At 39.6% G+C, this 12,604-nt stretch overlaps 1 protein-coding gene across 3 annotated transcripts in view; it reads right to left on the reverse strand.

Annotated features, from left to right (window-relative positions):
- COBL (cordon-bleu WH2 repeat protein) overlaps positions 1–12,604 on the reverse strand; it is a 156,622-nt gene that overhangs the window by 9,569 nt on the left and 134,449 nt on the right. For 2 of the 3 annotated variants that reach the window (XM_066560102.1, XM_066560085.1), the window contains 2 exons: positions 3,694–3,797; positions 445–2,447 (listed from right to left, as the gene is read on the reverse strand). In XM_066560102.1, coding sequence (XP_066416199.1) covers positions 445–2,447; positions 3,694–3,797 — 2,107 coding nt within the window. The remainder of the gene's footprint in view (positions 1–444; positions 2,448–3,693; positions 3,798–12,604) is intronic. The other variant, XM_066560093.1, reaches the window with a different exon arrangement.

Below are 12,604 nucleotides of genomic sequence, written 5' to 3' on the forward strand. Positions count from 1 at the left end.
GGTATGTGTAGACAGTAATGCTGTACTTGGAGATGCAGTCCATATCCCCTGAGCATGAAGTCAGTGGCATACTATTATACCCTAGTAAAACAAAATGCAATTTTCTTTCACTGCAGATATTTACAAGTTTTCTCCATGTTCCTGTTTTTACATAACACACTGAAATGAGGGTTTGGCTCTTAGACTAACCTCAATTACCTCTCCTTTATCTGTGTCTATGCACCCTCTGCCTGTCAAGCTTGTGCAGCAGCCATGATGTTGTATAATATACAGGATGTGCAGAATAAGCAGCAGCTTGGTCTGCATTTTGCCATTATAAATTTTTCAAATGCCTTGCGTTCTCTGGCTCACCAGCAGCTGTACAAGTTACCAAACCTCTGGTGTCTGACAGGGTGAGTACAGGGCTCTGCAGTCTGAGCAGGTTAAAAAAGGTTTCCACTTTACCTTTCTGAGTTTTTCCTTTCCCCCTCCAGTTTGAATGGCTTCCATTAGGGCACTGTGCAATGATGTGTCTTTTGGAACTGGCTTTTGGATGACAGGTTTGAACTTCTTCTTTGGTCCGAAAATATTGGTCTGCACATTAAGATCCAGTTCACCAACAGTATTAACATCTGAATCATCAGGTTTCTCCTCCTGTTCTGACTCTGCATTTGCTGCTGCACCATTTAGCTCAGGTGAAGCTTTAAGTGAACCAACTTGTACACCATTAGTGGGACGCCATTTAGTGACTCGTAAAGACGAGCTCAAAGAGGATGGGACTCCTTGGAGATCAGGAGACTTGAGGGATGAGGCTGAATTAGTATGGGTCAAAGTCTCACACTTCTGGTCAAACACAGTCTTTTTCTCTGCTACACTTAGCTTGCTGTTTAAATCATGATCATCTTCTGCACTGTTGTTATCCTTTGAAGAGGATTTAGTAAGTGGGACACTGGCATTCTTTTTATAGAAACTCACAGTAGTTGCTTGATTTGGTGCCCTGATATTAACTACTTTGTTTTCCATGCCAGAATTATCACCAGGTGTAAACCTGTGGGATGCTTTCTGACTGCAAGCAAAAATACTTGAAAGGCTTTCTCTTGTTTCTGCTGATTCTGTTTCCACAGGGCTATATTTGGCCACAATAATACATCTTTTTGGTGAAACTTCCGCTTCATTCTTAACCTCTCCTGCCCCTTGCTTGTTTTCATCTTTCTCATTATATTCCATAGTGTCAGATTTAAAGGTAGTTGCATTGATGTGTCTTGCAATGGCAGAGGCAACATACTGACTTGAAGTTCTCCTGTGTGGCTTTACAAACGGGAGTTCCAGCTTGTCCTTACTAATGGCCGGGGCTGCTAATGGTGTTACCTGGGACTGGGTAACTGAAAGGGCTGGTTTGGTCCTCTCATTCTCAGATGGTCTTTCAGCTACCTGGGAAGTAACAGTTTGTGGTGCTGCAGGTTTTGGAGCTGAAAGACAGACAGGTTTGTGTTCATGTTTTATAGTAAAGGGCTTAGAGTTTGGGGTGACTGCTGACTTTTTAGGAAAATGCTCAGCAGAGTCGTCACTTTGCTTTTCCATAGAACTTGACCTCCAGAATGCCTTCACTTTCCCAATATGAATTTCCTCACTTTCATCAGAAGAAAAACCTTGTACAAGCTTACTAACACTTGTGTTTGGGCCTATAAGATTGCCCAGTTCATCTATCTTAATGGCACCAGTGGAGACTGAAACTCCTCTATCAAAATGTCTTACTTCTGGTTTGGGAGGGACAACTTTAAATGTTGTCATGCCCATTTTAGGTTCGTAGTTTGATCCTGAATTCTGGGCACGATGACACCATGTAGGTGTTGATGGGACTTCTACTTCCGTTGTTTTTGCTGGTGGCCATTTGATTTCTAACTCTGATTTACTTTTTTTCAGAGATTTCTCTCTGCTACTACATTCATTAACTGGATTTAGCTTCTCTTTTGCTGTACTGATTTCAGCCATGGCTTTGGAGTGAGATGGACTCAGCTTGGATTTACATTCCTCAAACTTCATACCATGTTTAGGAGAGGGTTCCAGTCTTAAGTTCTTTTCATTTCTTTTTTCAAAGGAGGATGTGAGAGATTCAAAAATATCTCTCCTCTGTTCCACAGGCAAGTGAATGAATTCATTTTCAGATGGTTGCTGATATATTAGGTCCTTGTATACAGCTCCACCATCTGTGTGTCCCTTATCAAAGGAGCCTGCATTGTTGTTTTTATTTGTGAAGTTTCTTGCATTAACAGAGTCTGCTGAGATATTCTGTGAAAGCTTAATCTCCACCTCTTGATTTTCATATGAGTTAGAGGTGCTAATTTCTGGAGCATCATCTATGATTGTTACTGGAACAGAAATTGAGACATCTTGGGCGGCCTCAACTTTTCTTAAATGTGGGTTCAAGGCTTCACTGGTGTAGTCAGAGTTACTGACAGGATCCACTGCTGCAAAATGCATATACAATGTTACATATAGGCAGTATTTAGGCAAGAGGACTATAAATTACACAAACAGCCAGTACAAATTTAAGCAAACCATGTATTTTAGTTACACATTAAGTAACTGACTTTTTTTATGCCTGCATTACAAAAGAAGGAGACGTCCGGGTCCTTCTTATTGTCGGGTTGCTGATTAGGATCGGCAAAATATTCCTGCAGTTCTGCTTCAGCCAGTGGGAAACACACAAATGCAGCTGAAAGCAGAATTCCATCTATTGTTCATACCTTATCTTTGACTAACTTATCTAAGTGATAAACATTTCACCACATGACTCCAAAGCAGAAACATTTCTAAGAAACAGCAAGCAACTCCAAATTATATTTCCCAGACCTGATTTGTAATAACAGCCCAGCTGAAGGATTTCCTTGAACAAGCAAAAAAAAACAAACAGTACTTTTATTTTTTCTCCATTCTTCTCACCCTTTATTACCAGTGACTCCAGAAGCCTCATTGTGCAAGAGGGCTATATATCCTCTCAAATTTGCTGGTATAAATCAAAGGTTGCAACACAAGCTAAGGAATGGCTGTGTCTGAGAACTCACAAGAAATCAAATCAGACTCGATTCCATCACAGAAGTATTAAAATGAAGATGGGAAGTTAAAAAAAAAAAATCAATGTCATTTGTTGACAAACCAATAATAGAGAAGTTGGGGTTTTTTTCACAGTAGGAAAAAGAGGAGCTCAATATGACATTTTATCTCTTCCCACTGTTTCATGTTTTCCAATTTTAACTTTTAAATGTGCCTGTTAACACAGAGGAGACACTGGGTACAAAAATGTTCCATCCTTTTCCACTTCATAATGATAAAATAAAGACAGAGGGATTCTTCATTAAACACAGAGCTAAATTCACAACTGATGTAGCTTCACTGAAGTCAGTGAAATTATACTAAATTTGGCCTATAAAATGTGTCCATTGACTGCTGTTCATCTCTTTTTGGTAGAAGACATTGAAATACAACAACAATCTGACATGCAGTTTGAAAAACATTCAGTGGGAGCCTATAAAAGGTGTCTGCTCCTAAAGCAAAGGAGCCACTTTGGGAGGACCACATTCTACCTCACACACGAGTTGTTCCCTGTGATCTCAGTGAGAAACATACAGGATGTCTCAAGAGTACAGCTTGATTCGGCATTCACTGCCTGTGTCTCTGTCTTTGGCACTTCAGAGGTAACACACGCTTTCCTACCTTCTAAATCTTCATCCAGGTCAGCCAAAGTCTGCTGGAGCTGTGCTGCAATGAATGTATCTTCATTCTCATGCTTAGCCAAAGCTGTTGCTTCATCTTGCCTGCTAAAGGAAAGAGAAGAAAATCATTGAGTGTCTCCCCTTTCTTTCACTTTGCACTGTTGCTCTGAAACACACTATAATTTCAGCCCCTTTGCTCCCACTGAGGTACTCAGACTCATTCCCCAAAGCATGAAAACTGTGTAGCCTTACACACAAACCATCGTACTGACACATCCACATCTAGTAAAGATCTCAGTGGGGCTTGAGCAAACCCAGTGTGCTGGTAATCAAAAGATTACGATTAATAAAGCCTGCAAAGGAATGGTCTGGCTTCAGTGTGAAGTACACATTTCAGCTGGACTGCAGAAACACAGCATATGCCAAGACAAAGGTTTTGCACATCCATACAATTTTAAGGCAGACCACTAACAATCCCGTGCAGTCACTGTAACAATATATGTGCACCTTAATTAAATAAAAATTGCATGGTAATGAAAAATAAGTACACTCAAAGTACTGTTAGACAATCACTCTGCATCTTGAGGTATGAGAGGGAGTGAAAGCAGTTTCTAATGAAACACCAAGGGACCTGATTTTGCCAGAAAACTGATGAAGCTGTACAATGACCTAAGACAAGTCTGAAATCAGAATGAGTGCCAAGTGTTGATTTGGCTTATTAAAAGAAGAGAAGAAAAAGAAAATGAAACAAAATAAATCCTAAAAACACCCCCTAAAATTATAAAAAGAGAAAACAACAACAAATCAAACAAAAAACCACCTGTATGGCAACCTGGTACACAACAGTTCTTGTTCTTATTAGAGGAAAATCTTGATCAGCAGATCACTTTTATCCAAATCATCGAAACTAGAATTTCACATTGGACAATTTATTTCTTTCAGTTACCTCACCCAAATTTAAGATGTTGTGGTCTGTGACACTGTATCTATGTTTTTCCCTTGTGATTAATCTATTGAAAAAATTGCTTTCCATTCCAGCCACACTTAAACTAATTCTAACTGGGTGAAGCAGATGTGCCCTTTTCGAGATCATACCCTTAATTGCACAGATACAGTAACACATGACAGATTTTTTTTGTTAGTTTACCAAACACTACCTGAAAAATGCCATTTTTCTTCTTCCCTTTAAAATACTAATCTGAATAAAAATGCAGGCATGTCTTCTGACATTGATTTAAATTTCGTCCAAAAATGAAGCATAATTTTTCGTTACTTTGTTGTTTGATTTTTCCCTTGCTCATGCCAGGAGCAACCGAAAGGACATGTTGAAGCATCAGGTATTTGATTTTATTTTACTTCATTATTTATTTAGCATTCAGTTCTCCTTTAGGTCTTTTGTAAAAGTCCTGCAGCCTGATCCTTCTGCTTTTACCTAAAATGCCTTGCACTTACAAAGCTGATGTTGCGTATGCGGTATCAATGAAAACAACAACATATACCTCCAAGGAAGCCTTCCAAAACTGTCATGCACACATTGTTGCATATCTGAATACACAGATGGGATTAATTCAAGACAACAAGGCTTGATATATGACTAAGAGGTTTCCTAAACTGTAATCAAAGACAGAAATCAGTATTGGCTGTTTGAAATACAGATGAGGATACAGGATGCACTGTGACTGGAATAAAATTTCTTCTGACATCTGCTACTGACCTGAGCTTTGACAGGCCCTGAACATCCCCACAAGCCAGTGTGATCTTATGATGCTCAGGCTCAGCATCCACACAGCAAGATTCATGGTGAACTGAGTTTTTCCCCTGACAGATTATGAGGATGGTGGAGTTAATCAGTTAAAGTCTCCAGTGCAGGCACCTGGCGCTATAGCACTGCAGTCCCTCTGTACCCTGAGGCACACACACACACACACACACACACACACATCCATAAATCAATGAGATTACTCATCTGACCAATCTGACAAAAAGATTTACACTTCTTGCAGCATTCGAATTGGGAGAGAAGACTGGCAAACAAAACTCCCAATGTGAAGATGGCAGAAAGAAGGAACTAACTGAATTTCATATTGTTCTTGCAGTGGGAAGTTTCATAAAACAAATAAAAAATACTCTACTCTGAGTGCATTTTAAAACAATTTATTTGCAAACTCAGAGAGAGCATTTACAATGGGAGAACCATTCAAACTGTGCACCAGCTAAGCAACAAGTCTATCCATCATGGAAAGCAAATATCACTTTCTTTTTTACAAAGCTGGTCTTGCAGAATAGTTGCACACAGCTGGAGGCAAGTAAGTGACACACACTGAGACTCATTCTCTGACCTACTGTGGAGAAGGTGCTTCCAAAACCCTGGAAGAAAAATCTGTAAACTCACGAGACGTAATTTCATGAAGACTGTGCCAGCTCACCACCCTTTTGCTACCTGATTATATTTCCCTGTCTATTGCCTGACTTCTTTACAATGCAGCCAAAATCTGTATTACTAGGGTTGTCTGTGCTGGAATTTCTACAGGAAAAAATAGGCTTGAGAATGTTATGGGAAATTTGTCAAAAAAAAATTTGGGATGGGAACAAGCATTCCTGGGCTTCAAACATAGAGCATAGGTCCATTGCACTGCACAGACCAGTTCTTATGTCTATCAGTGGGAATCTTTCAATTTTCATAGAAAAATGAGCCTCTCCTTGCGAGGTACAACAGTCAGCAGTGGTATCTTTCATTATCCTCTGAGCACTTGTGCAGTGACTACACATAATTTGCCTCTCAATCTCTGCTTCAATCTCTTTACTTAGACAACTGGGATAATATTATCCAATTCACAGCATTTTTCTGAAGGAAAGAGAGCAATGCATTGAAAATGAAAGGATTCTTATTTGCTGCTCCAGAGGGAGCTTCAGAAAAAGCAGATATTTTCTTTTGCATTTCTAAATCTCTAAAAAAGAGCTACTGTTCGATGCATCTCCAAACTCACCTACAAAGCAAGCCAGAAGGTACAGATTAATCACAAGGGCTTTTCTGAAAATTCTTACTGCTGGGAATTTAGAATGGGCTATGTATTTTATGAGGTGAAGGTCTGGTAGTTTCCAGTAGCTCACATGACTTACAAATGTGCCTAAGAAGACTCTTTCTCACAGGAAAAGGAAAACAAAAGGGCCTCAATTTTATTTTTTCCATAGCCTTCTTCCCTTCTACACTTTTCTTTTGTTGACAGCTGTTCTGGCCAGAAGCCAAGAAAAATATTACTTATTTCGATACCATGTTTTACATTCTGGATAAACATTACCAGTGGTATTTTCTCATATATGCTTTTTTTTTTTTTTCTTTGACTTAGGGAAGAACTTGATAACCTTTACGCTGCCTTCCTGGTTAAAATATGAGGTGCTAAAAATACAGCACTGGTGAGCATTTAGCCCAAGCTCGAAATGGCAAATGTGCACGGTTCCTGGAAGCCTGCGCACATATTACTTATGCAGATTAGCAGAGATTTGTGCAAGAGCACAGAACGAAGCAAAGTGACTATAAACTACAGCATTTAATGTTCCACTGAGCTCAGGCTACAACGCCTAATTACTCCTTGGCAGTCATTTGCGCAGTTGGAGACAAAATGAAACTTACAGCAGCATTTTACCAAATTAGTGCCATGAGAGACATACATTTATGAGAAGGTTAACATTCTAAGACAGAGAGAAATTTCTCTGATAAAACTAGCTGGAAATGCTGCATAAAAATAAATCCTTGTGGTAAGACAAGGGATTTGCAATGAGAAAAGCTGCCATTTTCTTATAATCAAAGTTAGGACCTGTGGGTCCCTAAATGATAAATCTGACTCAAGTTTCTCTAAGCACTTCTTGGGAGGTTTGGTGAGCCTCATGTATGGCACCAGAGGTAGAGACCACACCTCCCACCATACCTGCTTAAGGACAACACAGACCTATGTAAACTGCAGAGAAGGGAGGGAGGAAGACATTCAATTACCCAAATGCTGATACTTGGTGCCATTTTAAATGCTGTAGGATATTCAAGACATCTGTTTGGGGCTCTTAGACTTAATGTGGAAGACAGGGAAACTTGTGTCCTGCCTGAATGGCAGCAGGTAAGAAGAAGCCTAGTAGCAGATATATCTCAAGTTAACTGAATGTTATTTGCAATCTCACTCATTTTGCACAGTATTTGCTGTACTGAGAAACTTGAGAACATGGTTCCTGTGAACCTGTTACTAAGTGGGGTGGGAGGACAGAGCCATTGCAAATAAGTCAAATCCATACAGGCACACTGGGCAGTAGGACATGCAGGGATGAAGTGACAACTGTGAGGTATATTGAGAGCATGTGAGGTATATTGAGAGCAGTCAGCTTCTCTCATGAGTCTTGGGCAGGTAAGAGGGACTGACCTACTTGGAAAACTGACATGGCTCCTCCAGTTCCAAAGACTGGGCTTTGGAAAATTCAGGCTCCCCTCCCTGGGACAGCCATCCCAGACTGGTACTGGGGAATTACATTAACCCTTCTTTATGTATCCAAATTTGTCCTCTTTAAAATGAGTCCATGATATTCACCTCTTACACAAATGCTGCAAAGAGAAATGCTTCTCCCTTGTCTATATATCAAGGTGGGTGTTAAACAAGAGACTGATGCTGAAGGATTTCAAGCTGTAGGAAGTATGGCTGAAACTTTTAGAAAACAACTTGCTATTCAATCAGGCCAGAAAGACGACATTAAGCAAACTCAGGGTTTTTATATATTCATTTTTGTGAGTGATGTGGGAAAGTACTCTTCAAAAGTGGAGGTAACTGTTTTCTGAATAAACCAATTGTTTCCACAACCTCAGAGACCATTTCTCCATTCTTTCTATTTCTTAGGCTAGGTAACTTTTTTTCATTTCTATTCAAGGAAGTAATATAACTGCAGCAGGAGAGCAGCTGGAATAAGTGCTGGACACTGTAGTCACTTAACCTGACTCTAGCCATGACCAGACCAGTGATATTTTCCATTTCTACTGCCTCCTGTGAACTTGAGAATGAATTTTTAACCAAAGCCTGTTAAAATTTAAAAGTTGTAGACTGAACAATTCAGGACTGGTTAGATAGCAAAGTCATCACTTGTGTTTGATGCAAGATTTCTGAAATTGGCAGGCAACTAGGAACGGGGAAAAGCATATGGTCATATTCCGTTGAATACCAGATAACGTTCTTTTTTACATTCTTAGGCAATAAAAAAAAAAAGCTGCACATAGTTTTGAGTGCAAGGAACAGGTATAACTTCCTTTCCATTTTTAGTTTGTGTTCTGTTTCCAGTTCTGTGGGACTACATCAAACAAAGGTCTTCACACTGCATTTATATCTGTGCTGAATAAAAGTCATCAGAGATTGAATTTAACTATTTTTTAATCCTGTAATACAGAGGTCCAGTAGTGTCTTCAGATATGCTGCCACCCAATTAACAATAAGAACTTGAAAATAGAGGTGAGGAGGAAAATGAAGCAATTTTTCAAAGGCAGCTGGGTTTATGGTCCTTTTACAATTTTCCTCCACAGTTACTGGTCAAGAATCTAAACAGAAAGTAAATGAATATGCTTTTGCATAGTATCATTTTGTGTTGTAATGCTAGCAATCTCTAATTTGGTACATACCAGGGTGATTTAACCTTCCAGAGTACCCGACATATGCCAGTTCCAGGTCCTGCTGCTTAAGCAGCAGCTTGTAGTTGCTGTAATGCGGATGCACCCCCACTCCCCCTCCTCTGGCAACAGCTTCTCCACAGGAAAGGCCGCAGGCAGACAGAATTGCCAGAAATAGTCAGGAAAGGGGGCTGGCATGATTTAGATCTTAATACAGTCACATCACCTGTGTAATGTAACATTGCAAGTTAAAAGAGGGTACAGTCAAATAACTTATCTTGATTTACACAGAAAAATAGAAATAGAAAAGGACCAGAGCCTTCCTCTTCTGTAAGCCAACACCAGGCCTTTAGCAACCCAAGCTGCTCTCTAATATTTAAAATATTCTACAGCTCCAAAGCATACAGTATTTTTCCAGTGGACGAGTTTAACTGAAAGGCTAATCAGTATCCTTGCCCTAGAATGACTGTGAGTATCTATTACTTAACCATAATATCCATCATATCTTTCCTCCATGAAGATCTGCCAGCAAAAAAGTGCCCAAAAGTTTCCAAATTTGAAGAGTTTTCTGGAACAAGGGGAAAGGGAAAGTCAGAGATAAGGAAGGAAAACTATGTAAGAAGCAGAGGCTTGCAAATCTGTCAGACATCTGGGTCTTAATTAAATAATTTTTCTTCCCTGTCACTTTAACCCTTTCTCTACTTTCCTACTGACTGAAACTATTTTCAAAAAAGTAAAACAGATCTACCCAGTTAAAATAAAACCTATCCTACAGAGAAAAAACAGAACTAAACTTTCTCCTGTTTCTCAGAAACAGTTACAAGTAATTATACAGAATGTGTTTGCGCACAGAGGTATATATAATACATACATACACTGCTATTTTTCACTGCAGTTTTTCCTCTTCCCTTCCTGCCTTCTGCCACTCACTATTTTTATTTCTTCTGACCAACTTCCATGCTGAATTCTCTCCAGCTACTGACTTCTCCTTCTGTCCTGTCCTTCCCAAGCAGAACACAAAACCCTGCAACATTTGAATGTGAATGGGCTGGAAATTAAGCAGAACAGGTTCACCCACCCCTATCATTTCAAGCTTTTGTTTTAAACTAACTCATCAAACCCCAAACAGTTTAGTAGCAAACATCAAGTACTTCTCAGGTTGGTAACTAAGAGGACTGTCCTCCCAGCAGCTTCAGCTACCCTCACCAGAGCCAAAGGTAACAAATTCTTCCAAGAGAAAGGGAGGAAATGGGATTATCTCCGTCCAGACCCACAGCACGAACTGATCTCTGGAGGGTTCCCGTTCCCCCACCCCCACCCTATGTCCTCTACTAGCTGTACGTGAAAAAATATTCCTCTCTCATGGCTACTGAAGCAGACACTCAAGGGAGGGGAAAATCCCTTTCAGACTTTTAGAAGGTATTTTGTCTTTTTGCCACACACAAGCCTGTATTTATTTATATCTCTATAACTACAAAGTTCCCTTCACATTTTAAAATACTTTCATTAGACATTTCAATACATTTAAAATATTTTCAGAATAAAAAAAATGTCTGGTATTTTAAACTGTTTTTCCTTCTCTGAGACAGGACAGCAGAACCACTCTTGGGAGTGACCCCCTTTAAAACACTGATTTCAGTTGTTTTTAAAGTTAAGAAACTACATACCTCTGTGAGGTGACAGTCCACATGACAATTTATTTCATGCTCATAATCATACTACTATCTTATTTCAATCAAAATGTTTAAATTTCTTCCAAGAACAGAGTTTGCAGGAAAAGGACAGCTGCATTCTGATACATGAAATTCTATTTAATACTCAGCCCTCTGAAAAACACAGTGGTCCTGGCATGGTCTATCTGTTCACTACTCTGCCTTGACTCTCTGCCCATCAGCTCTCCTTCCCTAAAACAGGAAAATGCCACCTCCTCATATCACATGAGCACTGTGCAGAGAAATGAATTAAAGCCTGCATAGCATGTGAATACCAGTGCAATGAGTAACATAAAGAGAGCCAAAGGAAATTAAGCAGTAATTAATTAATTCCAGAAGAGAATTTGAACTGAGTGAACAGCGGTATATCTGTCTTTTTAACTGAGTCCTGAAACTTAGAAAGAAAATAAAATTGAGTCCCATCCCTGTAACCAGAGACGTTATCATACTGCACAAAAGGGGGGGAATTGACGTTAAAAGGGGAGAATCTAAGATTACACACAAAGCCTCAATATTGGAGTTACCTAACTTTGAGCACATGACCTAGCATTCCTAATAATATTATTTTAACATAATTTTTAACGTGTAATTATTTATAAAGCTCCAGACAGTAGGTGTGTATATGCTTTATAGGCGTGTAAAATTGTCTGATCCCTGCCCCTAGGAGCTTGCGTGATGACACCACACATGGGATGGGAAAAGAGGGGGTATGGGAGGACAGGGTTGCAACACTGTGAGATCATGAGATGTACTTACTGCTACATAAGCAACATTTCAGCTTCTCTGTGGTTTTCTTGTTACTCATTTAACAATATATATTAAAATTTGGTGAACAGATACATAACACAAAGACATCAACCGTAAGAAAGGATATGAATAAAGAGAACTATGTAGTACAATGTTCAGACTCAGCAGTTAATATTAAAACATTCACAGGCAAACGTTGCATGTAGTCAATTATTTATATGGGTTTAGCCCTTGGCACCTCCAGCTGAGGTCTGGATTCTGCTCCACCAGACACTGTACAAATGTATCGTGAGATATGATAGCTGTGTTATGGTTTTTGCAGTAAAAAACCAGTGTCAGAAGGGGATCTCACAGGCAGAGAGACCAAGATGGTTTAACAGGTTAGAGGCAGAGCTAAGAGTAGGACTAGAGTGTTTTGACATTTGTTTTGATATTCGAATTGCTAATTAGTATGTATATTTGGATTACGATTGCTTGAACAGGAATCCCCAAACCTAACCAAACAAAAAGGAGTGCATTTTCAAGTTGCTACCATGAACAGAAAATTAAAACCATAGAGGAAAGACCCCAGCTTGGAAACCCTGGAATCCATGTACCTTCTTTTAGAAATTTCTGTTTCTGTGCTCTGGGAACTGAAGTAGATTAGAGCTCTGCTGTGCTGTTATATTTGTTTGTGCAAAGCCTGTGGTTGCTGTAATTTCTGACCTGGCCACAATCTTACCCTGCCATGTGCAGACAAACATATCCCATGCCAGAGACTGTACCCTTAAATGCTCACAAGTTTCGTCGACTTCGGCAGCAGATGAAAACCCTGCTGTGAT

The sequence above is a fragment of the Molothrus aeneus genome, chromosome 1 (assembly GCF_037042795.1).
Source record: "Molothrus aeneus isolate 106 chromosome 1, BPBGC_Maene_1.0, whole genome shotgun sequence".
NCBI classification, from domain to species: domain Eukaryota; kingdom Metazoa; phylum Chordata; class Aves; order Passeriformes; family Icteridae; genus Molothrus; species Molothrus aeneus.